Source organism: Fonsecaea monophora (genome assembly GCF_001642475.1).
Source record: "Fonsecaea monophora strain CBS 269.37 chromosome Unknown Scaff120, whole genome shotgun sequence".
Classification (NCBI taxonomy): Eukaryota; Fungi; Ascomycota; class Eurotiomycetes; order Chaetothyriales; family Herpotrichiellaceae; genus Fonsecaea; species Fonsecaea monophora.
In genome coordinates, this window is record NW_019174051.1 from 72789 (window position 1) to 96418 (window position 23630).

At 52.6% G+C, this 23630-nt stretch overlaps 11 protein-coding genes and 1 non-coding gene across 12 annotated transcripts; 5 read left to right on the plus strand and 7 right to left on the minus strand.

Moving 5' to 3' along the window:
- Positions 1-248: 248 nt before the first annotated feature.
- AYO21_10453 (hypothetical protein) lies at positions 249-1821 on the minus strand (the record flags this gene model as incomplete). The annotated part of the gene is made up of 3 exons (XM_022660372.1): positions 249-569; positions 681-1523; positions 1579-1821. The coding sequence occupies 3 exons, from the start codon at positions 1819-1821 to the stop codon at positions 249-251; spliced, it is 1407 nt and encodes a 468-aa protein (XP_022507334.1).
- Positions 1822-2281: 460 nt separating this feature from the next.
- Positions 2282-3336, plus strand: AYO21_10454 (hypothetical protein; the record flags this gene model as incomplete). Its single annotated transcript, XM_022660373.1, has 2 exons — positions 2282-2333; positions 2405-3336. The coding sequence occupies 2 exons, from the start codon at positions 2282-2284 to the stop codon at positions 3334-3336; spliced, it is 984 nt and encodes a 327-aa protein (XP_022507335.1).
- A 497-nt stretch (positions 3337-3833) lies between these two features.
- Positions 3834-5491, plus strand: AYO21_10455 (hypothetical protein; the record flags this gene model as incomplete). Its single annotated transcript, XM_022660374.1, has 2 exons — positions 3834-3886; positions 3937-5491. 2 exons carry the CDS (start codon positions 3834-3836, stop codon positions 5489-5491), a joined length of 1608 nt encoding a protein of 535 aa, XP_022507336.1.
- Positions 5492-6540: 1049 nt separating this feature from the next.
- On the plus strand, positions 6541-7449 carry AYO21_10456 (hypothetical protein; the record flags this gene model as incomplete). Its single annotated transcript, XM_022660375.1, has 2 exons — positions 6541-6817; positions 7208-7449. 2 exons carry the CDS (start codon positions 6541-6543, stop codon positions 7447-7449), a joined length of 519 nt encoding a protein of 172 aa, XP_022507337.1.
- Positions 7450-7976: 527 nt separating this feature from the next.
- Positions 7977-8865, minus strand: AYO21_10457 (hypothetical protein; the record flags this gene model as incomplete). The annotated part of the gene is made up of 2 exons (XM_022660376.1): positions 7977-8645; positions 8701-8865. 2 exons carry the CDS (start codon positions 8863-8865, stop codon positions 7977-7979), a joined length of 834 nt encoding a protein of 277 aa, XP_022507338.1.
- Positions 8866-9398: 533 nt separating this feature from the next.
- Positions 9399-11804, minus strand: AYO21_10458 (hypothetical protein; the record flags this gene model as incomplete). Its single annotated transcript, XM_022660377.1, has 2 exons — positions 9399-10569; positions 10642-11804. The coding sequence occupies 2 exons, from the start codon at positions 11802-11804 to the stop codon at positions 9399-9401; spliced, it is 2334 nt and encodes a 777-aa protein (XP_022507339.1).
- A 654-nt stretch (positions 11805-12458) lies between these two features.
- Positions 12459-14196, plus strand: AYO21_10459 (hypothetical protein; the record flags this gene model as incomplete). Its single annotated transcript, XM_022660378.1, has 6 exons — positions 12459-12542; positions 12608-12795; positions 12865-13714; positions 13772-13795; positions 13856-13933; positions 13990-14196. 6 exons carry the CDS (start codon positions 12459-12461, stop codon positions 14194-14196), a joined length of 1431 nt encoding a protein of 476 aa, XP_022507340.1.
- Positions 14197-14217: 21 nt separating this feature from the next.
- On the minus strand, positions 14218-16824 carry AYO21_10460 (hypothetical protein; the record flags this gene model as incomplete). Its single annotated transcript, XM_022660379.1, has 1 exon — positions 14218-16824. One exon carries the CDS (start codon positions 16822-16824, stop codon positions 14218-14220), a length of 2607 nt encoding a protein of 868 aa, XP_022507341.1.
- Positions 16825-17288: 464 nt separating this feature from the next.
- Positions 17289-17359, minus strand: AYO21_10461. Its single transcript has one exon. It is a non-coding gene; the product is annotated as a tRNA-Gly (tRNA).
- Positions 17360-17749: 390 nt separating this feature from the next.
- On the minus strand, positions 17750-19206 carry AYO21_10462 (saccharopine dehydrogenase [NADP(+), L-glutamate-forming]; the record flags this gene model as incomplete). The annotated part of the gene is made up of 2 exons (XM_022660380.1): positions 17750-19014; positions 19074-19206. The coding sequence occupies 2 exons, from the start codon at positions 19204-19206 to the stop codon at positions 17750-17752; spliced, it is 1398 nt and encodes a 465-aa protein (XP_022507342.1).
- Positions 19207-19879: 673 nt separating this feature from the next.
- AYO21_10463 (hypothetical protein) lies at positions 19880-20752 on the plus strand (the record flags this gene model as incomplete). Its single annotated transcript, XM_022660381.1, has 1 exon — positions 19880-20752. The coding sequence occupies one exon, from the start codon at positions 19880-19882 to the stop codon at positions 20750-20752; it is 873 nt and encodes a 290-aa protein (XP_022507343.1).
- Positions 20753-21199: 447 nt separating this feature from the next.
- AYO21_10464 (hypothetical protein) lies at positions 21200-22261 on the minus strand (the record flags this gene model as incomplete). Its single annotated transcript, XM_022660382.1, has 2 exons — positions 21200-22115; positions 22200-22261. 2 exons carry the CDS (start codon positions 22259-22261, stop codon positions 21200-21202), a joined length of 978 nt encoding a protein of 325 aa, XP_022507344.1.
- Between the last annotated feature and the right edge of the window lie 1369 nt (positions 22262-23630).

Consider the following 23630-nt stretch of genomic DNA (forward strand, 5'->3'; position numbering starts at 1 on the left):
ACATCCCCTGACATACCAGCGGGGCTCACAACGCGCCCTTCCCCATCGCAGCTGGGTATTCATGCAGGCACAGTTCAATACTATTGCTTACCCAAGGTCCCGGAGAACAGAAATTCCCACTGCGAAATATTCTTTTCTCAAGGAGATAAATCGGTTATACAGAGCCGGAAGAAAGTGCGTGCCCACTACACGCTTTCCAGGATAAAGAGCAATGCCCCCTTTTGCTGGGTGTTTTGGAAGTGGGACGGTCAACCAAACAGCGTCCTGTTGCCAGCTTCAATCGCCTTCCGCTCTCCTTCACTCATGTCCGGGGAGAAATCCCACATCACTTTTCCTAATCCCATGGCGCGCTTCCCTGCATCATTGACTTGATCCCAGGATACAGCTCCAAGAAAGCCAACCTCGCCATCACCACCGGCTCCAGGGAAGTCTGGCGGCGGACTGTATGCCAGTGCACTCATCCGTTGTCTCTTCAAGAACTCGACATTGGGCCTGGTGATTGCACATGCAGGAATATACATGACGCTACTGTCACCTTTACCACGGTGCTCCTTGTCTACCGCGTGGATCTGGGGATTGCTGTCAGCTTCTCCATGGCATTGACCAAATGGGGGCCATTCACTATGACGCTGACTTGGCCGAAAACAGACAACATCTTTCAAACAGGATAGGGGACTCACCATGTCACAATGCCAAGCAACATAATCACCCGGTTCAACTTTGGGCATGCTCACCATAGTGGTGTCAAGCTCGAGGCCAGGGTGAGACACAGGGTCATATTCCTGACATGCAGCCGGTACGGAGTTCGGAAACGTGGCGTCCAGGTTCAGCTTGCCTGTCTGAAGATCGATAAATGGTCTCAGTATCAGGTAAGATGTGGCATGCCGAATCAAGGGGCAGACTCTCAGGGTGCCTTCACCAGGTCCCGTTGAGGACATGGACAGCCAGCCCTGAAACAAGCGAAACATGCTGCAAGCACCGGCTCCATTGTACAAGTCCATCCTGGCATCGATGCGGTGGCGTGCGTCGAAAGGGTCATACTCTTCCCAGTGACCTTTGAGGATGGGCTGATATACGCGAGCATACTCGGGATCTTCCCAGCGCTCGAGACTTCCCCCATCAGTGTGCGGGCCCAGTGAGAACTTTGCGTCGCCCGGTTGCCGGATGCGAAAGCGGTCAGCGTAAGTCAGAGGGTAGGTTGTAGATATCTCTGACGATGGGTCGGAGGAGTGCCAGAAGGACGCAAGGAAAGACTGAGCTTTCAGCATGTTTGGATGAGCTCTTGCTTGGACTTGGGAAGGAGTCCAATACAACTCGTACACGGCAGGATTATCTGCCGGGAAGGCTCTGATTTTGGATCTGTTCGCGTTGATATATTCCTTGGCTTGCCGTTTGAGTTGCAGCGCCTGCTCTCGAGGGAGAACATTACGAATGACCGCAGTCCCTCGATGGCGGAGCGCGTCGAGCTTCGGGCGAGGCACAGTCCCAGCAACGATATCTCGAAATTCAATGCTAGGAATAACCTGAAACGCAACAATCAGCCATTTGCATCTCTCTGACGGAAGGGATGGAGCGTACATTACTGCCTTGTGATCTAATCTCGGCAATCTCCCGCTCCAGACTCTCCGACAGTCGCTGCCAGGACGCTGTTATGGCGTCTTCATTGCCCTTGATCAATTTCTTCTTCAACGCGCTGAACCGTGGTGGCAGAGGATCAGGTTTCTTGCCAGATAGAGAGGGAAAGACGGAGCTGATGTCACCAGCCTCTTTGGTTAAGGTGGAAGCGGCACGTCGCAAAGCTGTGTTGAGGTGATTCTTCATGGTCTTTGCGCGCCAGGGGGGACGAGCTGAATATTCGAAGGTGTCAGACTCTCCCTCACTACTCTCTATTTTCTGTCCTCTGTTCTCTGTTCAGTTCCATTGTCTGAATTTATCCTCGATCATACCGCGAGAGCCACCGGATACGCTTCCGAACCAGGCGTAGCGCGAACCGCCATGTGGTTGTATTTTGCGGAGGCAAAAATGGCCCGATTCGAGTCAACCACGCTATACCTGAAGGCTGTAACCTCGGTCTCCTTGGTTAGAGCTTCGTGAGGGGAGGGGGGTCCTTTCGACGTGGGCTATCCACAACACGGGGATCCTTCAATAAAATACAATACTGCTGCCTCGGGATCCCGAGGTAGGAGGTTGTATATGAAGCCACAAGGTGAACCCTTCTCCAGATTGAATTCGACTTTGTCATCTTAAACCCCCCTTCTGTCCCCCACAAGGAATCTGCACAATGGCTCAGCAAGTACAAGGAAAGACAGCGATTGTCACGGGCGCTGGCTCCGGTAGATCTTTCTCTCCGATGCAACCTCAGCCCAACGAGGCAAAAAAACTGACTTAAGGCGACCACCAACAGGGATTAATCTCGAGTTTGCCCGTCTCCTTCTGGAACATGGCGCCAACGTCGTGTTTGCCGACCTTAGTCTCCGACCAGAAGCCGAGAAAGTGGTCCAGAAGTATCAATCGACTGCCAACAAAGCCGTCTTCCAGAAGACCGACGTGACCTCGTGGCCGGACCTCGATGCCATGTTTGCCGCAGCTCAGCAACAATTCGGATCAATCGACATTGTGTGCCCGGGAGCAGGAGTATTCGAGCCGGATTGGAGCAGCTTCTGGCACCCACCGGGGACGGAGAAATCCAAGGACGACCCAGCCGGAGGGAGGTACCGGCTGTTGGACATCAACATAACGCATCCCGTGCGCGTCACGCAGTTGGCCATTTCTCACTTTTTGGCCGCAAACCCGCCATCCAGTGTCGAGAATCCCAAGACGATTGTCCATATCGCGAGTATCGCAGGTGAGACCACCAGCCTCACATTCCCCCTGTATCATGTGAGCAAGCATGGCGTCCAAGCGTTGGTGCGCAGCCTGGCGGATCTGGAAAAGCTGCGGGGGATACGTGTGAGCTGCGTGATGCCGGGACTGGTCAAAACGCCGCTGTGGACCGACCACCCGGAGAAGTTGAAGGTCATTTCGCAAGACGATGTCTGGGTGACGCCAGAGGAGGTCGCCGAGGTAATGCTCGCATTGGTCAAGGACAAGGAGATTTCCACTGTCATTGGGAGCAGGAGCTCGCGGACAAATGGCGCCACTGGACAGGCGACAGACGTGATTCAGATCAAGGGAGGCAGCTGTTTGGAGGTGCTTGCAGGCGCTGTCAGGGATGTGCCTCTCTTCAATAATGTCGGGCCGTATGTGGGAGGACAGCCAGGGGCAACAGCGAGCGATGCTGTGAAGATATACAACGAGGTTGTTGACTCGTTGAAGCCAGGATGGGGGAAGGCCTGAATGCGGCTGTGCATGAACAATACGAGCTTTGGTGGGGGGTGAACACAAAAGACAGTTCAACCACCAGTATCCAGTACAAGTAGACCTATACAGGTACAGGGTAGAACAATGAGCATCCAGATGGATTCGCATATCATTTTGGAAAGGGGGCCAAATGGAAAGTTTCGGGGCGACGATGGGGGATCGAGTCTCCCCCGATGTGTGGCTTGGGAGGCTTGGACACTTGTTTGACGCCATCCGCAGCCGCAATTGTCATATCCGTCTCTCTTCGCTAAATTAATTCCTCTCGGGCTTCAATTTGGGAACCGACATTTCCAATCCATTCGTTTCCCCTCTTTCTTGACTGCTCAATGTGATGATCTAGCCATCTACCGCGCCTTTATCTGCTCCGGTATCTTTTGTGTCTTTGTCCGTTGCTCTCGCGAGGGGAGCAGAGATGAACACTTCCGATCCCACGAGATAAAACCCCGACGCCCTCTGTCCGTTCGGACCCGATCATGTCACTACCTGCGCCCGCTTCCTCGAGCAGGACGCAGTCTCGAGCTCGTCGGTTAGTTGTCTCGCGATCTATGCTGTTCCTGTGTTCTAACTGCTCTTCAGACGCCCCGGCACCCCGACCCTTAGCAAACGCGATCTCACAGGAACCGTCGGTCAAGCATCATGGATCAGCAGCGTGGTCAATCTCCTCAACACAATCGTGGGCGCTGGAGTCCTCGCCATGCCCGGTGCCTTATCACATATGGGGATCTTGCTGGGAACAATTGTGATATTGTGGGCTGGTGTCACTGCTGGGTTTGGCCTCTACCTGCAGACTCGCTGCGCCGCGTACCTGGATCGAGGATCCTCGAGTTTTTTCGCCCTGTCCCAAATCACATACCCCAACGCCGCGGTCATCTTTGATGCTGCGATCGCCGTCAAATGCTTTGGGGTGGGAGTCAGCTATCTCATCATCATTGGCGACCTCATGCCCGGGGTGGTGCGAGGGTTTGCTCGTGAAGAGGACCTGGGGAAATTCATGTTCGATCGTCACTTTTGGGTGACGGCTTTCATGCTGGTTGTCATTCCATTCTCCTTCCTACGTCGACTCGACTCGTTGAAATACACTTCGGTCATCGCCCTGATATCGATTGGCTACCTGGTCATCTTGGTCGTCTACCACTTTCTCGCACACGACACGTTGCCCGATGGGCACTATAAGACTCCGCTGCGGGTAATCACCTGGGCTGGTGCTGTACCGGCTCTTTCTTCTTTCCCCGTCATTGTGTTCGCCTATACCTGTCATCAAAACATGTTCAGCATCCTCAATGAGATCAACGACAATTCTCATTTCCGCACCAGCGCTGTGGTATTTGCGTCCAACGGCACGGCGGCCGCCATCTATGTTTTAGTTGCGATTACCGGTTACTTGTCATTTGGGAACGAAATCGGAGGGAATATTGTGGCACAGTACGCACCCTCGGTGTCGACAACGATCGGTCAAGCCATGATTGTGGTTCTTGTCATGTTTTCCTATCCTCTGCAAGTTCACCCTTGCCGTGCCAGTGTCGACGCCGTTCTCAAATGGCGTCCATCCGACAAGCTCAAGGCGAGACTCCGTTCCACGCCTGCGACGCCCAGCTCGCTGGATTCCAGCCCGGCGCGCGACGTGCCTCTGTTGCAACCTGGCAGGAGACGAAACGCGGAGATGGGAGAGGCTCGATTCGCCGCCATCACCACTGCAATCATCATCCTCAGCTACATCGTCGCCATGACGGTTTCCAGCCTCGAGACTGTTCTGGCGTACGTCGGATCTACAGGAAGCACGTCCATTTCCTTCATCTTGCCAGGCTTGTTCTACTATAAGATATCGTCGCCTGATTCACCTCTGCATCAAAAACTCGTGAAAGAAGAAGACGATTACGACTGGCCAGGGGACGAGGGTGAAAGCGTCAAATCTGACGACGACGCCGTCAATGATGAACAACCGAGCCACGAAGGGCAGAACTTGCTGAGCAATTCGGGGTTTCTGAGCCTGAGTGGCGTGAGCTTGCTGAAACGGACGAGAAATTTCCGCCGGAAACTGCTTCGCAAGCTGAGTCTCGCATTGGCCATCTACGGTGTATGTGTCATGGTGGTTTGTTTGATCACAAACACCTTTTTTATTGTCGGGCACTGAGGAGTGTTGAAGGGGAGGCGACAAGTTGCGTGTGCTAATGCTCTAGACATCAGCCACAAGGGGGAGTCACACCACATGGGTTGGGCTGTTAGATTCGGCCGCCGGATATAGTGTTGGACGTGACCTGATTGTTGGATTTCGAAGAGGGAGAGAAGACGCCAGTCGATGACTACAACTACAGCTGATTAGGTCGGCATTCCGAGTGGCGAGGACATCAAGTCAAGGTACCAAAGAAGCGATAATGCGGTGCACCCCGACAAGATCTCCTGGGAGGGGACGTCCCGCTAGACAGATCGGCAAGTATCGGTATATCTCGGTATATCCCTCATGCGACTTGGACAGCAAAGTCTCATGGAAGAGTTGGAAGTGAGCCCAGGAGAGTTCCAGAACCATACCCAGCAAGGCTTATGCGCTCCAGACCCCTGCAACAACCAAAGAGACCTGTTGACGAAGGACTCGACTTGTCGATCACGGCGTTGGAATTTTGGTTTTGGTGTTGGACATGGAATTGGACTGTGGCAGAGAGCAAAAGTTTTCTTTTGCGATTTGGACGAGTAAAGAAATCATCGTTACTACACGTTTTTAGAGAGGGAGAGGGAGAGAGCGACGGCGTTCCAGGCACGACAGGGCTTTGGATTTAATGTTTATATATATTTCGTATATATTTCCGCCACCATCTCTCTTGAACGATACTATATCTGTGCATCGATTGAGGTATTATGCCAAGATCGGGTCTCGCTGGTTGTCGCCCTGGCGGTGTGGGAGATACCCCCCGGATACGAGGTATTGAACGTAGGATCCCTTGACACTCGACTCTTGTAAGGGGGTCCTCGCTTTGTTAATTCTACCCTCGTACTTTTGAGTCGACACATCAAATACTCATACGTGGAGGTCTACCTCTACCTCTGCCTCGAAGTATCGTGTGCTCTGGTCCTTGGTCCTCGTACGAGTTCCTCGCGGTACGGTACAGTCCAGCACTTGCACTCGTCGAGAGAAATACCACGAGAGGAGAGAGACGAAGAAGTCGACGACGAAAAGAAAGGGGGAAGATGGACAACCCGATCGAACTGCCCAGCGGCCACCTCCTGTGCCGCGCCCACGGCTTGGTCGTCTGCGGCATCTGCTGCGTCGACTACAGTTTCATGGACGAGATTCTCGACCCCTCCTCCGACGAGTCTTTTTCTGGGGAGGAGGAGGAGGAGGAGGAGCATGATTCCCTGGAGGAGGTAGATTGGGATAGGGACAGCGACAGTGACGGCCACGGCGACGAGTTGCTCACCGAAGACGAGATGGCGGCGTTGAGGGCGCGGTTGGTTGCGAGAAAGGGTATGTGCGGTACCTCTATTAATCTTTTCTTTGCTTTGCTTTGCTTTGCTTTGCTTTGCTTTGCTTTTCTGCGTTGGATACCTTTTGTTTCATGCCATATCATATCATATCACATCACATCATATCATCCGCTCTCTTCTAGAAGCTCGTATCTAGCTAGGTACATACATACCTACTGTATATGTACTCACTCACTCACCTACTCACCACCATACTGACTCATCCACTCTTCAATTGTATCCCGGGAAGCAGGATGCGCATGCTTCCTCCCCCTCCCCGGCTCGGGCTGCCCAAACTGCGATCCGGAGATGAAGGGGAAAGCAAAGGCGAAAGAAAATAACGCCCAAAAAGCCCGGGAGACTGAGAGGACGGATGGAAACCCCGCGGTAGGGGCCGGTGGTAAAGGCAGTAATGGTGCGAAGAGTGGATCGGCACCGCGAGGAGCAGCGACATCAGCAGCAGCGTCAGCGATAGTCACATCACCGATAGCAGCATCTGCAGCGACAGGAGCAGCAGCAGCAACGGAAGCGGAAAAGAAGAAGAGAAACAGACGGAATAAGAACAGGAACAGGAATAGAAACAGGAACAAGAACAAGAACAACAGCAACAAAGGTGTGACGACCACGACCTAGCAGGACAGTCACTGACGAAGACATACCGAAGAAGAATTTGATACAACTAGCATATATAGGTTCGCAGATGCACAGGGACAAACAGACATGTGTGGCTCTCAATGTTGTCTTGTTCCCTGTCGCTCGCTGTCTCCATCACATAACATCTCCATACTTTGGCTACAAATGCAATCATTATTATTTTACTCTTCAAACTGCCTGTGGAATCAATCTATTTGATGCATATGAGTCCATGGCCTGTTGGCCATCCGCAATATCAGCCCAAGTCGAAGAAAAGACGTTTGGATCCAGCGCTTGTCCGTACACCCCTTAGACATGATCGACTGAAAGGGACGAGTCCCAGCACCCAATAATAATGCAGCGACCTTTTCCCCAATTGCTGCGAACAGTGTTCGCCTGTAAAATGTTCCCCAAGGAATTGCACAACCAGAACTGCGATCGATCCGCAGAACGAATCCCGACCTGGACTTGCCCCATCCAGCACATCTGACCCAGACGTTTTATCGACCCTTGCACCTCCGAGGAACTCAGTTATTGTTCTGAGTCGCATTCAAGATCCTCAGGATAGAGAGGAACAAGTTGAGAACGTCGAGGTACAGGCTGATCGAAGCCGCAATCTCCTCCTCCACGTGATAGTGTCTCATGACGAGCTGGGTGTCCACGAGGATATAGCCACTGAAGATCAAGGATGCAATCGCGCCATAGACCAGCTCCACCGTCGATCCGTGCGGGAAAAAGGCGGCCATGAATCCGAAAATGATCAATATCCACAGACCACCAAAGAGGTAGGGCATCCAGCTGGTGAAGTCGTACTTGCTCTGGCACGCAAAGAGCGTCAAGAAGACAAAGATGGCCAACGTGATGACAAGAGCTTCGATGACGATGCGGCTTTCGAAGAACGACGTGACGACGCTGATGCTGTAGGCCTCCAACGCAGTAAAGCCAGCCAGAAAGACCATGTTTGTTGGATATGACTTGCGCTTCCAGAATGTAAGGAGCATGAATCCGATGGCCCCGAACAACGACACCCACATCATCCACGAGTTGGACTGGATCCAGTTTCTGTAACCCTTGGAAAAGAACGAAAGCGTAGACAGAGCCGCGGTCAGGAGGAGCTGGACGGTCAGGATGGTATAGACTTTGCGAATAAAGGACATTCGGATGTCAAGGGTCGCTTCGATGACGACGCCGCCAAACTGTGCATCGTCGTTAGTGCGCGGTCGACAACACTGCCAGAGAATGGGGGCTTACCTTGAAGTCGTCCGGAACATTGTCGTCTTCTGTTCTGGGAGCGCCAAAGATGCCGTGGTCAGCGCTGGGTCCTGTAGCCTGATAGTTTGGAGGGGCTTGAGTGTAGTTTTGCTCCTCGAACGAGTCGCGCTGAGGAGCGGGCTGATATCTGGTGGAGGAAGCCATCTTGCGTTGTCGACGAAAGTTACTGAGAGATGAGCGCAGGGCAGAGAAGTGTGTGCAGGAGAGGAAAGAAAACTGGGGAGGGATGGTATACAAGTACAAGTAAGGGAAGAGGAGTGGCGTGTTTTGAGTTGTGACGCCTTCGTTGCTCCTTCCTCCTGCGCCTGTGTCTGCGCCTACGGCCCCGGCGAATGTTCCAGTCACAAGAGCCAATGATGCCTGGCAGTACTGACGCTACGGGCACGTGGGGAAGGAAGTTCCACCCTGTGCGGGCACTTCCTCAATAGGCACCGCCAGTGCCGAAAAGGAGCTTGTTACTCGTTAGCCCGCCGCTTTACTCGGGGCGTCATGTGACCTAGCTCAACTTTGGCTCAGCCTGCGAAGGCGGGCCACTCACCCTCTGAGAGCATTGGCTACATACATACGCTATACTTGGTAGGGAATTACCTCTCTTTGAAGTTATGGAACAACCACTTTCAACTCGATTCAGCTCATGACCGTCGCTACCAGTCTCCCAAGAACTGTTTTTTTCATGGTCAACCGAGGATGATTTCTTTCCAAATCGGTCCGTCCCCAAGTCCCTCGTTCAAGTCCGTCTTTCCCACAAACCCAATGGCCACTCTTTCAGCATACATGCTAGGCTTGCCATTTGAAGTGATGGATCCCAATGCCGTTTTGTTACCGTCCTTGTCCGTCCATTCAATCAACATGGCCATGTATCTCCAACCCTCCTCGTCGTCGATCATGCCATTCTCCGCCCGCTTGTCTCTCCCCTCGCAAACGAGGATGAATTCTCTCTCCTGAGGACCGGAATACCAGGGAGGTTGCACCTCGATCAGACCGAGTTCGTGTCCACTGCGGCCAAAGATCCCGAGCCGTTTGCGCTGATGCGGTGGTCCTCTGGCATTGTCGGGAGACGTCGGCTCGTCGATCTTCAGGATGAGCGATACCGTCCAGAACTGAAGGAATCCCGAACCGCCGCGACTGCTGAGAATGTCTTGGACGTGGTGTGGAGGGTTGATTTCCGCCAACACCAGCTTTGTGGGCTCGGTCCGCGAGCAGTCGATGCCGTCAAAACGAGGCTGAAACCGGGAGCCGTAAAAGTTTCGATTGGCTCGGAAGCTAGAACTCACAGCATCGTTCACTTCGTTGTGTCTTACAAGTCGCATGCAGTTTGTCGACTCGTGGTTCTCCCGTTCGTACCAAATGATCCACGTCCGCTTCCGGATCGCTCTTCTGATGCTCTTAATGCTCCGGTTGTACCAGTCCCACATCCTCGGCCACGAACAGCCCACCCAACCAGACCAGGACCAGCTCGGGCCAACAGGCAAACCAGTTTTGGGCCAAAGGCGGCGTTGCTGCTCCGAAAGTGGGCCCCAGAGCAAAAACCAGTCAAAGTAGACGGTCGGGGTTCCGTGACAGAGGTCGGTGTCGAGCCGCCATCTCAGTTCTTGGGCCACCCCGGCAAAAGCATTGTACACGTCGTCTGGGTAGGACAGCAGGCGCTCCGAATAGAATTGGATGAGGGCTTCGTGTTTGCCGATATCGTCGCCCTCGTACGCGTCGCCGTGATTACCTCCTTCTCCCCTGAGTTCGTCTGGACGTTCAAATACATGCTCCTCCCATGCGTCGTTGCCCGGGCAGCGAAAGGCGATCGTATCGTCAATGAATATGAGGGAACGGAGGGCGAAATGAGTCTCTTGGTATCTGTAGACAAGCCAATTAGTTTTTTTTTTCATTGTCAAAACTCTTCCCGGTAGAATGCAAGTGGCAACTTACGTCCAGCCGCGCGCGTTGTACGGCGTCACCTGCATACCATCGGCATACCTAGACCTGAATGCCAGTCGAAACCCTGGGGCGATTTGTTCGACCGATGGTCCCCAGTCTCGAGAGTTGGGACGAACGCCCGCAATGCCGGAATACGCATCTGGGCTACCCGCAGCGACTATCACCAGGTCTGCCGCACCGTAGATCAAGTCCATCGTCTTGATCGTCGGGATTTTGATCTCGGCATCATTCTGGACAATGCAGAGGTTGTCGACCCACAAGTATTTCATACCAATCTTCCTCACAGCCTCAATGGCGTCCTTGATGGTCGGCGGGATCTGGTCCAGATACTGGGGATCTTTCAGTGCGCCGGGCACTTCCAGTGCGTGGACGTTGGTGTCGATGGTTGCAAAGAACTTTTTGGAGCCCCAGACGTAGCTCAACGCGACATAACGGGATCCAACCGGCAGGAGGACCAGACAGTCGTTTTCGACATCAATGCATCGGAACTGGGGCACCTCTTTGGCTGGATGGGATCGGCGCAACTCTTTGAGAATCGGATTCGACCGGCAGGCCTGGCCGTGGCGCGTCCGACATACATCCAGCCATCCTCGCACACGGGCGAAATCGATCATGTCCCTACGGACAGGGCGGATGAAGTAGGTGACGGACTCGGTCGGTGAGTCGTTGGCTAAGAGGGTGATTTCAGGGAACAGGTTGGGACGGGGTACAAAGCCTCCATTCTGCGTCTGTGCGTATGGCCTCAGCATACGAACTTCAGCTCGACGATTCCACGGACCCAAGGACGGGCCGTCGGTGCTCCAGCTCAAGTCCACCACGACCGGGTCGTCGTTGTGATGCGTTGGGACTTTGTCTCCACCTAGAGCTGCGAGTACCAGACGGCACAGCGGGCAGTTTGTCTTGTTCCTCATATCTTCCAGCTTACCGAGGTGCATGGATAACTGGTCGGGCTTCCTTGCTTGGCCATGTTCCTCGTCGCCCGGGAGAACAACAAATCGTCTCGGGGTCAGCTTGAGTTCTTTGCAGATGCCACAAAGCTCGTCTCCAGGACGAGACATATCGTCGGGGACGGGGAGGAGGGAATCTTTTCCAGAACGGATAGGGAGTAATTCGTCATCCAAGATGTCTTCCCAGCTGTCCGAGTCGGATGCCATGGTTGAATTCGTCTTTGTCAAACCGACTGGTGTTAGGAAGCAGGAGGCTCGTGGGTTTCGGGTTTCCTTCTCCCAGGACTGAAGCCTTTCTGAAGGTGTTCTTTTTTCGGGGAGGGCACAGGGGATCGTCGGACCTTTCAAAGCTGCCAGCAACCCTCCCGAGTGATACCAGCAGCTCCTCTGGGTGATATAGTTGGGGGGAGGGGAAATCCAAATCCACAAAAGATAGATGTGCTGATCAAGCACAAGCACAAGCACAAGTCGCAACCAGCCCTTCTGCCTCTTGTGCCACGTGGCAGACGACAAGTCGTGCCTCCATGGGTCATGTTCACGCAACCCGAGATATGTACCAGCTGGGCTGCTGCTGCAAAGCGAACCGTTTTCTTGGGTGCGAAAAGCTGCTCAACCCGACGGTGGGATTGGCCTCCAATTTACGAGTAGTGGCGGTGGCTTGCTGCAGTCGTCCCAGTACAGATCGATCAGACCGAGAGCTGAAAGCAGGGGGGCTGGCCACTTGGTAAGGCATGGGTGTCATATTTCCGGTCTCTATTTGGGGCTGTACATACGAGTCCCCGAGTAGAGGTTTCTCGTCTCCAGACGTTTAACGATCCGCAGCAACATTGTCGCCTAGACGGTATATGGTAGACGGTATACATGGCCGACAGACCGCCTCCTTCAACTCAAGGCCATGACCGGGTTAAATTCTACAGCTGCGAAACGAGCGTCGCGAGGATCGAGGTAAGAAGAAATCTTGGTCCATGTCATTGGATCGCTGCTTAATAGTTGAAAACAAAAAAATATAGAGAACCGGCTGGGACATGTCACGGTCCATCAACTGGACATCTAAGGACCTGAATGGCGCCACCCATTTCATCACACAGCCGTCTCAGGCAAGTAGCAGGCATACTAAAAAACATGAGGAAGTGATTGCTAACGGTATTTTGAAGAGGGATAGAAGGGATCTGCTTACCAGTAATCGGTTTAGAATCCTGTAAGTCCATGACGGCCATCTTGTCCCGTCGTGTTGCTGTTTTTGGACTGAAAACTCCATCGTTTAAAGAATCGTCAAATGCCCTCAGCCTTCAGATGGGCCATCCTTGATCGAATCGTTCTCATCCTCCGACTCGTCGTCTCCGGCCAAGTCAGCGCTGACCAAATCAAAGCCACCCGACAATCATGAACTGGAAGACGATCCTCTGTACAACCAACACCATGTCCTTCAAGTGGCGCGCAACAACGGCTGGATCGACGAGCACTTCGACTCGTACGTCAAGAACAACACGGCCAGTTCGGCGGTTTTCGATAGCCCCGAGAGCATCAGGCTGATTGCACAGTCCCCGAAGGACGATGGCTTTCCGTTCTTCTCGCTGGCCTTCACACAGCGCTTTTCCGAAACTCGCCAGTACGATTCTGACTGGGAATGCCTCGTCTTCTTCCGACCCGCCGGCCTCTGGGACAATCAGGTCGGGCCCTTGCTCACCCGCAACCCTTTCCCACACGACTACCCGGAACCTCTCCAACCTGATTTCATGGTGCTGCCGGTGACGCTACTGCGGTGGCAGGTGGACGACATCATCAACGAGCTGAACAAGACCAAGAAATCCCTCATGAACCACGACCGGGGTTTTGGTTCGAAACCGGTCCCGGAGCTCAAGAGCATCAAGAAAGTCCTGTTTGAACTGCGACAGAAGAACTTCTTCCTGCGTCACCGACGGGACTTTGCGAGAGAGTTTGCAGAAACTCTGCTAGAAACCTTTCGGGCCATCGAGAGGCGGCATTCGAGCCCGGACGAAACGGCCGTGTATTCCCCATCAATGATTGCACGTGTGGCAAGCCAACAGGCCATGTTGAAGAGTGTGGAACGCGATTTGGAGACGACAGCTTCCAGGATTGAGTCTCAACTGGATTTTGTAAGCCACAAAGACGCCAGCATTGTTCCGCATTCACATACTTACTTCAAACGACAGGCCGACGGACAAATGAGAGAAGCTGTACGTCAATCAAACCCCCCGGTGAAAAACACAGAGAGATACTGACCATTTTCCCGGTAGTTTGCGCGACGAGACAGCACCTCGATGAAGGTCATAGCTATTGTAACAGTGATTTTCCTTCCTGCCACCTTCATAGCCGTACGTCTCACTCCGATACTCCAAGGAAAATGAGGTGCTAATAATTCTAATCCAAGACCATCTTTAGCATGGGCATTTTCGACTGGCATGCTGGACAGCCGGACAATGATACCACAATTGTATCGAGTTGGCTTTGGCTGTACTTTGTCTTGTCAATTGTCTTGACGGCAATCATCGTCGTCGTTTGGAAATTGGCGTCGAAACGCATCGAGAGGAAATTGGCAAAGGAATCCGAGGAAAAATGGGAAGGAAAATGGCCATGAATCCGGGATTGGAGAAGCTCTCTACTGTGTCTTCGTATTCCTGGGTCCGAACTCGTATATCTTGTACTCCTTCGGTAGAATACCAGGGTAACTCGCAACCATAACACAGTCAATCTCACGCACGTGCGGCTCCAAGTCACTCCAAGGTTTGAGGAAAGGATTCTTCCGTTCTTCAACGTCGCGCTCTTTTCCCAATCCCCATCGATTCTGTAATCGCTCGGCATTCCATCGGTCATGTTCAATCTCTCCCAGCCGATCGATTTGCGCCTGCGAGAAGTTTGAAATGGCTCTGCGACCTTCTTGCTTTTCCGAAAGGAAACATTTGATCTCGCGAAGTTTCCACGGGATCGAGTCGGCATGTGCTCGAGATGATTCTCTCAGTTCCTCGCGGAGCTCGCCCCAGGACTCAGCGACTTTCCCTGGTGTCCTCGCCATGTGGTCGCGATAGACATTGTGGAGCTTTTCGGCAAGCTCTTCACGAAGTTGTTCTGGTAGAGGCATGCCGTTGAGATAGTTCCTGAACATCTTGTAGTCCACATGCAAGTCTAACTGGACCGGAGGCGGAAGCGAGGATCTTGCAAAGTTGTACCGACCGTTGAGCATGCTCATGTCGATGATGGACTTGAGGGATCGAATGCCTTGACGATACATTGGTACGAGCAACAGCGCGTTGAGAACGCTGTCGTCAATGTGGATTTCATTTTGTGAGACAAGATTTGGCTCTCTCCGTTCAAGTAGAGTGCGAAGGATGGCTGCTCGGCGGACTGAGTATAGCCGATCGGTTCCATTTCCACGCTGAGCTTTATCGGGACCTAGTAGGTTTCCAAAGCCGTGTAGACAGGCAAGGAACTCTTGTGCTTGGTTTGTGGCGACTCTATCCAACCCTGTCTTGGGCCCGGTATTCGAACCTGCATTCGACCCCCCTCCTGCTCGCCTCCGGAACTCGTCGTAAGTCCTGGTAGACGTGGCACCAAAGAAGAATACGGCAGCGCCAACAGGCCTGCTGACTCCGTTGTCAGAAAAGAATCCATTGAACATAACAGGGAGTAGATGAGGTAGCCAGCCAAGGGGAGAACCAGCGAAGCTATGGTCAAATCCGCTGATGTAAACCAATGGCATGAAGCCGCTGAGGGACAAATCACGGACGGAGTGGAATGCGGTCAGTAAATCGCTGGCACTGTTGAACTGGGAGAGGTCAATCTGAAGAGTGCGCACTTTGTGCCCTTTGGATGCCGCCTCAGCAACCTGTAAAGCAGCAAAGGCCTTGCCTGATCCCCTCGGTCCAAACAAGGCGATACAGAGAGGTCTAGGCATTGGGGACCGCAAGTACTCTCTCAGAAAGTTGGATATCGTCCGGAAGGATTCGATCTCATGACGGTCAAACAAGAAGAGCTGATTGAATTGAGCCAGCGGAACCTGGCTTCCTGGAGAGAAAGGACCTTCCCTGAGGATCTTGCGAGCGACTTCGGCAGGATCACCGATGGTGTCGTCAAGGAGAGACCAATCTTCACTGGTACCACTAACAATGTCGGTTGATGGAATCGTGCAGCTGGCCAATTCATTCTTCTCCTTCTCTTCAATAGCCCGCATGACAAGTTGAGCCCTGTACACTGTTGCCAATGAAGGGGCATCCTTGTTTGGCTCGACCAACCCAGCTGCGGCAAGTCGTCTTGCAGCGTGTAGCCCAAACTCGATCCCATCTGCTATACTCCGATCTCGCGACTGAACCAAGCCTTTGGTGAAACCAGCGACAAATGCGTCTGCGATACCAGGAATGTGTTCTAGGTTCTTTCGAAGGAACTCGCCTTCCACGGAGAGAGGATCAAAGAAGAGTTGCGGGCTTGACACTGCCGCACCTCGGTGGTATATGGCACCGGCGCAGCCTAACAGGACGACAAGATGTGCGCAAGTGGCCAAGGAGACAAGTTTCCCTACCGATCCGAGCCGCTCAACAAAGTCTTCGCATGTCTTTTCCCAGGACAATCCGTAGGACAGCTCTATGCCCTCGGCTCGTAAGTCCTCGGCCTCTACCACAACGATGAGACGTTCTGGATCTGGGCCGTCTGGATCACTGAAAGGGCCGCGCTTTACATGCTCCCAAACACGGCCCCTGCAAAGATAGCGAGCCATATGGTAAATAACAAAAATGGGTCGACATTGTTGGAAAAGAGAAATTGCACGCTCAGCACTTTCGTTAGGGATTGACTTCTCGGTTTTTGTCTCTTGGAGAAGGAGGAACGACTGGTTGGACGGGTCAAATGCCGAGAGGGACGGGGATGGGAAATGCCATTGTCTTTCCATGTCAACCTGCTGGATACGTCGTAGTTTGAAGGATCGAGCATCGTTTAGCGGTCTAGGAAGAGCATCCAACTCCATGATGGAATGAATAGTGTCCTGCTTCAGGCTTCCTGGATCAGGCTTGTGGATGTGGACGCGAGGTTGGACATTTTTGAATCCTTCATCGAGATATTCGGCCAAAAGCTCGGAGCCGACACGAAACCAATGCGCCTGTGGCCTTTGAATATAGGAATCCGAGTTTGATGTGGCGTCGGACGGGTAGAGGAACAGTCGCTGAGGGGCGTCCCCAGCGATGATGATGTGCCTTCCTGAGTCCTGACTCTGCGCCATCTTGGCTGGAGCCTCAGGGTTGCCCTGGAAGCTTGGTCAGAAGAAAGAGAGAATAGAATCGAATCCAAGAGCTCCAGCCTGGGGGGATGACCTGTCAAGCCTGCATCGCTTCTCACCACGTGACCGTCACTCCCGAGTGTGTCGGTGGTAAATGTGTCTCTTCATTGGATTGGCTCAATGGCTGGCTCAATGGAAGGATGCCACGAGGCAGAAGCGCCGGAAAATCATCTTCAGGCCGAATGGTGGGTTGCTCTGGTCTCGAAATGAAACGGGAATGCATCTTGCAGAGGCCAAGATTCGCCGCTGAGTATAATGGTATTCGACACGTCAGCACGAAGTATTCCTCGTGTTAGTTGAAAAAAAAAAAAAAAAAAAAAAGGAACAAGGGAATCGAAATGAGAGCGTTCAAGATTCAAAGAAAAAGAATCGATGTCTAAATAGCAAAAACAATAACTGTTTTAGGCTGCGTGAACCGCGACTCGAACGCGGGCCTCGAGCATGGGAAGCTCGAATTCTACCCTTAAACTATTCACGCGAACATGGGTGATATCACGGGTAGATTTTACGAGTATAATATATATAACTACTTTTTTGGTGGGTCTAGCTGGGGCTGCACGGGGCGATAATTGGTGCGTGACCTGCCTAATTCTTCGTTCAGTTCGGCTTTGCCTACTCTTTGATACTGCCGCATCTTCACAATTCAATCAGCTCACAGATACAAAGTCTGCTGTCTGCTACTTTGGCCACGGTCATACCGGCTACGCGAGAGTTATTACAACAAAACCTGACAAAGACATGCTTTTCCTGTTTTCCTATGTCTATCTCGTTTGAACCTTGGTTCAAGTTCTCATAAAGCGTCCCCCAACTGAAACCACCCTTTGCAATCAACACTTGCGCCAGGTTAAAGAACACAAATACCTCTGCCCTATTCGAGCGTCTTCTCCGTCAAGAAGATCCCATACTTCTCCTTCAACTCCGTCAGAATGGGACCCGCCAACTCCCACTTCAGCGGCGCGAGGATGCCCCTTTCCTTGATTCTTCCATCCAACACCATCAAACAGGCCAGTCCGCACGGGACACCAACCAATTTCGCCATAGAGCTGTATCCGTTCGGGTCACCATAATCACAAAGAGTGCTCGTCCTGGTCTCTCGGGATCCGTCTTTGTGCTCGATCTCGAATTTATGCTGCAGCATGACCATGTCTCTCTCGCCTTTTTCGTACTGCATCTTCTCTTCGAGTGTGGCACAGAGTGTATCAAGTGGGTTGCCTCGCGGTGTGATGGGTGTCTCTGAAAACAGGCCAAGCCATTTGATTCCTGAGATGATACGTTGTTTCTCGGGTGTATCCTTGAAAGTCGTCTTAGAGCTGATTGCCCACGAAAGATCCGACTCCTTGCTGCTGGTCGCGCCAATGATTTTCTGCGTCGCCTCCGCCCAGGTTATTGGCTTCTTTTCAGCAGACGGCTTAAGGAAAGGCTGCTCTTCTTCCGACAGAAAGCCGATATCGACCAGCACCTTGACGAATTCCGGGAAGCCTTGGTACCGCAGCGTACCACGGATCACAGTCTGGGCTTCTGGGATGCTGTATTTTTCTCGGTAGGGGGTCGAGTCTCTGTTGGGATATGCCACGAACGCGAAGCCCGGGTAGATGAAGTAAGGTTTTGCACTGCTCATGAGCTCCGGTCCAGCGATTTCTTTGACGGCGCCATCTTCGTAGAACTTGGCCGAGTTACGGAGGGCTAGCAGGACCCCTCGACTTGACCAGGAGAATTTGTAACCTAGAGGGTTGTCGCTGGCCTCTGGAGCCGGCAGTCCACCGCAGTATGAGAGGAAAGACTTGATCTTGCCACCGGCCTTGTGAACCTCTTCAATGGTCTTCACGGCATAGAGATGGTCGATGCCCGGATCCAGACCAATCTCGTTCATGACCGTAATGCCCGCTTCCTTGACCTGATCCTCCAACTCCAACATGGCGGGAGAAACGTAGCTGGTGGTGACGACATTCTTCTTCTTCCGGATGGCGGATTTGATGATGGTCGCGTGGAAGGTGTAAGGGATGAGACTGATGGCAAGGTCGGTTTTGGCCATCTCGGCATCGAGAGCCTCTTCATTGGTGACATCGAGAGAGATTGGCCGCGTGTTCTTGATACCTTCGCATAATTTCTTTGCACTTTCGAGCGTGCGGCATGCTACAACGATATTAGTCAAGACGCCTCTGATTTGTTCTAGAGACTCAAAAGTCACTGACCGACGGTAACCTCAACACCAGCATTTGCGAGGATCTCGACGGTGGGCTTTGTGACGAATCCCGCGCCGAGAAGAAGGGCTTTTTGAGAAGAATAGCCCAATTTGGACTGGATGGTGGTGATGAGCGATGCCATACTGAAATAGCAAAAGGTGTCGACTTCTCGCCTGATTGTGTGTGTGAAAAGTGGTCTTGCTGAAGGAGGAAATGAGTCAATTGACAGTCCCCAGAGATTTCTTTCAATTCGACCCAGAAAATTGCATCAACCCGCGCCCGCCGATTGCGGAGTTGAGCGAGAACCCCCCCCAGAAGCCCCTCCATTATCGCCACGTGAAGATAGACTAAGTACATGTTACACCTCGGGTACCTTGTGCCTGTACCGTATCAGATCGCCCTATCTCCCATTCTGCTTGGAGATCTAGCAACAACTGGTGAGATTCTCCGTCGCTTGGGCCAAGAGCAAGGGATTGAGGCAGCATCCCTGACATCTAACATCATATCACAGACTACTGCCTGACAAACCTACCTGTGCTTCGCATAGGTATAGACATAGTAGGCAAAAGGTTCGTCTACACATACGACTGACGAACGCGGGTTGCAAAGGATGTTGTCCCACGATCAATGAATGGTAAAACTCCGACTTCATTGCTGCCCACATGGCCTCGCTTCTCCGCGCCCTACTCTCATGTCTCCACACTATTTCCCAAGGTTCGAAATGATATTGACCCAGCATCTCCCCCCTCCCCTGCTCAATTCCTCTCTCGCTCGATCCTTGTCGAACACCACCAGTCTGTTCCCCCTTTCAAGAGATGGCTGTCCCTCTGCTCGTGAGGCTGCAGTCCTACTTTGATCCCCTTGTCCTTCTCAGCATCTCTATTGCCTACCTTCCCCTAACACTACTCTCTCACCCACTGCTGTTCGTGACATCTCCTTCGTCCTTTCGCTCAAAATGGTTCGAGAACTTCTGGCGCGTCATTGGCCCGAAGATGGCTGCCACGGAAACCCAGATCAACCACATTGAAGAAGTGCTCTCCCGCGCGAGCGGAAAGGTCCTCGAGCTGGGTCCTGGAGGAGGCGACCAAATGTTCCACTACAAGCCTGGGCAGATCGAGGTGCTGTACTGCGCCGAACCGAACGTCTTCTTGCATGGGAAACTCCGTGAAGCCGCCGAGAAGCATGGACTCGGGAAAAAGCTGGTCGCCCTCGAAGCGGGAGCCCAACCGGGCAGTCTCCTGCCCGCGCTCAAGAAGGCCGGGGTCATCCCCAGCACGGCCTCGACTCTCCCTGAGAACGGCGTATTCGACACCATCGTCGCCATCAAGAGTCTCTGCTCGGCGCCCCAGAAACAGCTGGCAGCTACGGTCGCGGTCGTCCAGGCCCTGCTCAAACCCGGCGGCGAGTTCCTGTTCTTCGAGCACGTCGAGAACAACGCCGACTACATCACCAAGTCCTACGCGTGGCTGATTGACTGGATCTGGCCCGTGTTTATGGGTGGGTGTCGCGTGGATGGGAAGATTGACAGAGTTGTGCTGGGAATGGGCGGCTGGGATGAACGGAGGGTCGTCACCACAGGTGAATTCCAGGGTTACGAGGTACGAAAATGCTTTCTTGAGACCATCAAGCCCTTGCCTCTTGTCCCTGGGTTTCGACAATCGAGCCCGATTTCACGTTATCAATACTAACATTCGAACGCCCTATAGGTCTTCAGATACGTCAAGGGAATCTGTCGCAAAGCTTGACGAGGTTGGCCGCCAATCCTTTTGCCAGCAGAACTTCACGCGGAAGTCACCCGCGAAGCGTGTCAGACACGGGTTTCAGTACAATATGGAGGTAAGGTTAGTGCAGGTTGAGCTCAGGTAGGGGGATCCATAGACCCCCCAGAGCTGTGGCCGCGATGTCTTGGAAGCAGAAAGCTGGCATCTATGAAGAGCTCAGTCCGTGTTAATGCGGTTCCTGTACGACGCTTGTGCGGCTGAAAAAATGTCATTAGTTACAACATCAAGATCTAGTCTCGTCCGTTGCACATGTTGGATTTTGTCCTTTTGTCCTTGAGGTCAAGGGATCATGAATGCTCAAACTCCATGGCCATGCGATGTATAAAACTCCATTCAGTTGGCGCAAAGGCAACCCTAGGCCAACACCGTCTCCTTCAATGGCAGCTCGGTTTCGTATTCAATCTCCACCCGGCCGCGAGACTTCTTCTGTGGCTTTGGCGGTTGCTTTGTGTGGCGCTTCCTCTTCTTGCCAGACGCATCGTCTCCGGCCTCGTCCTCGTCGCTGTCTTCGCTCTCGTCTTCGTCCTCTTCGGACTCTTCAGTGAACTCTCCGTCTTCTTCGTCAGGGCTCTCTCCTCCGAGCCAGTCGTCAAAGTCCTCCATCTCCCGCTCCAATTCGTCCTCGCTCTCGTCCAAATCGGAAACGTACTCCACCTCTGCCTCGATTTCTTCGTTCTCATCCTCTTCCAACTCTTCATCCAGCAGCTCTTCACCTTTTTCCTTCCTCTCCAGACCTCTCAGTACCTTTCTCCACAGGCCTTCTTCGATATTAAGCGGCCGGTCACCGTACGCGCCGCTCGTCAGCCGCTCCATAAGTTCCCGTTCGATCTCCCTCTCCACCTTCGCCGCACTCTCTGCTTTCCGTTCCCGGGTCTCCTCCCTCCTCCGGACCTTTGGCGCCAGTCTACTGACGTTCTTTTCGCCCAGTCTCACATCTTCCTTCTCGATTTTTCTTTCGCGGATCTTTACTTGCGTTAATCTCGTGAGCCTCTGTTTGCATTTGTGGATGTAGAATTTGGGCCAGTATTGCAATTTCTCGTCGAGGGCCAAGAGCGCCTTTTCGTAGTTGTTGGGCAGACGGATCTTTTCCCACCACTTCGAAGGCAGGTGGTTGCGTTCGGGGGTCTTGATGAAGAGGCAGAGGGCACCGCTCTGAGGGTCCGGTCGGACGGTGGCATAGCGGGAATTGGCGAGTGGGCAGGACTGCCGGTTGCAGAACCCGGTCAGGTTGTACTCATTGCGACAAAACGTCTGATCTTTGCTGCTCAGTCTGTTTTTTTTCTTCCGGTTAGCAACAATCCCAAAGCGCTTTCAATTCGTTCATATCTGCGAGAGAAAAAAGAGCCAGGCTTACTTCAACTTGAACGAGCAGAATTGCTGGTTGATCACCTGCCATACAATCTCGTCTGACGACATTTGTTGCGAAGTTGCGAGAGGAGGACAGGAAGAGCAGCAGAGACCGAAAAAGTGAGGCGGCGGTGGCTGTTCTGGCAAGTGCCCAAAAGATTGAAGAGCCCAAAAATTTCGAGTTGGACAGAAGGCAAACCTGCCAAGAATGTTTCTTATCGCTTATCAGAGTTTGGCATGTTTGATAGATTTGTTTCTAATTCCTCCCACTCAATAGGTAGACGTTCGTCCCCTTTGGGTCATGCTTTGTTAGAATTGAGCTTCGCTGGAGTGGAAATGCTTTCATATTCGCCCCCGTCTTCGTTGATGTCTGTGCTTATCAGAACTATCGGCGTCTATTCGTGATAACATTCCTGCTAATGAAGTATTATGAACACAAGGAACGTGGGGAAACCAGAGGGACAGACATATCCTGTGTCGGATACTTTGTCCTTCTATAGGACTTAGAATGCAGTCCTGTAAATGTTCTAAGGCCTACAAGTCGGTTCATATTTGGCAAATAAGCCCGTGTAGGCCAAGTGTCTGCACGAGCAGCATGAATATTGCTTATAGAGTTAGCCGAAACGCTCACCTCAGGAACGATCAAGCAGCTTCACGATGCATGTAAAGGATCCGTGAATCATTGTAGGCAAGCAAAGGGTAAGAGGAATCCCATGGTGGCCATCAGTACTCAGAGTCTCCCCATGCATTGGAGAGCTCTCACAGAATCCTGATTGTTTACCACTCATCACTCTTTGCTTCTTGTCAGGAACATGATCGGGACGGTGGTCATACCCTTGAACGTTAGAGCAGTGTCGAAAGGCTCAATATCGTTCAATGGCTATTTGGGTGGTTGTGTCAGCAACATCTGCAGCAGCGGCCAGAACAATGTGGAAGTTCCAGCTAGTCGTCAGCAGGAAGTATGCTGTGTTAATCTTCGACTTCTGTGTCCCGTTCTTCGAACCTCAGAAATGTGCTGGCCGTAGCAGCCTCTGGCCCCAGGATTTTCTGCCAAGCGTCATTGACTGCATGAAGTATACCATCATCAAAGGCAAGCTCTTGCGGCCTGGGTGGAAACACGATGACCCCTGGTTGCTCCCCGGACAGAGGGGTATCCAAAGTTGAATCTATAGCTGGTCCCAGAGCTCGATACGAGAGCGACCACAACAGCGAATCTTTTGCGCCGACAGTGTCAAGGAATGCTTTCACAGCAGTTTCAAGCCGACTTCTGGAGGTCGAATCTTCAGAAACAACTGACGCATAGATGACACCTGGTCAAGAGCAAGTTAGCAATTTCTCTATTGCGCTAAGAGTTCGAAGCAGAAAGTGTTGAGTGGGTTTCCAGATCAGGTTGTCAGAGGGTAGTTATCAGCAAAGCACATGATGCTCAGGCAATGTA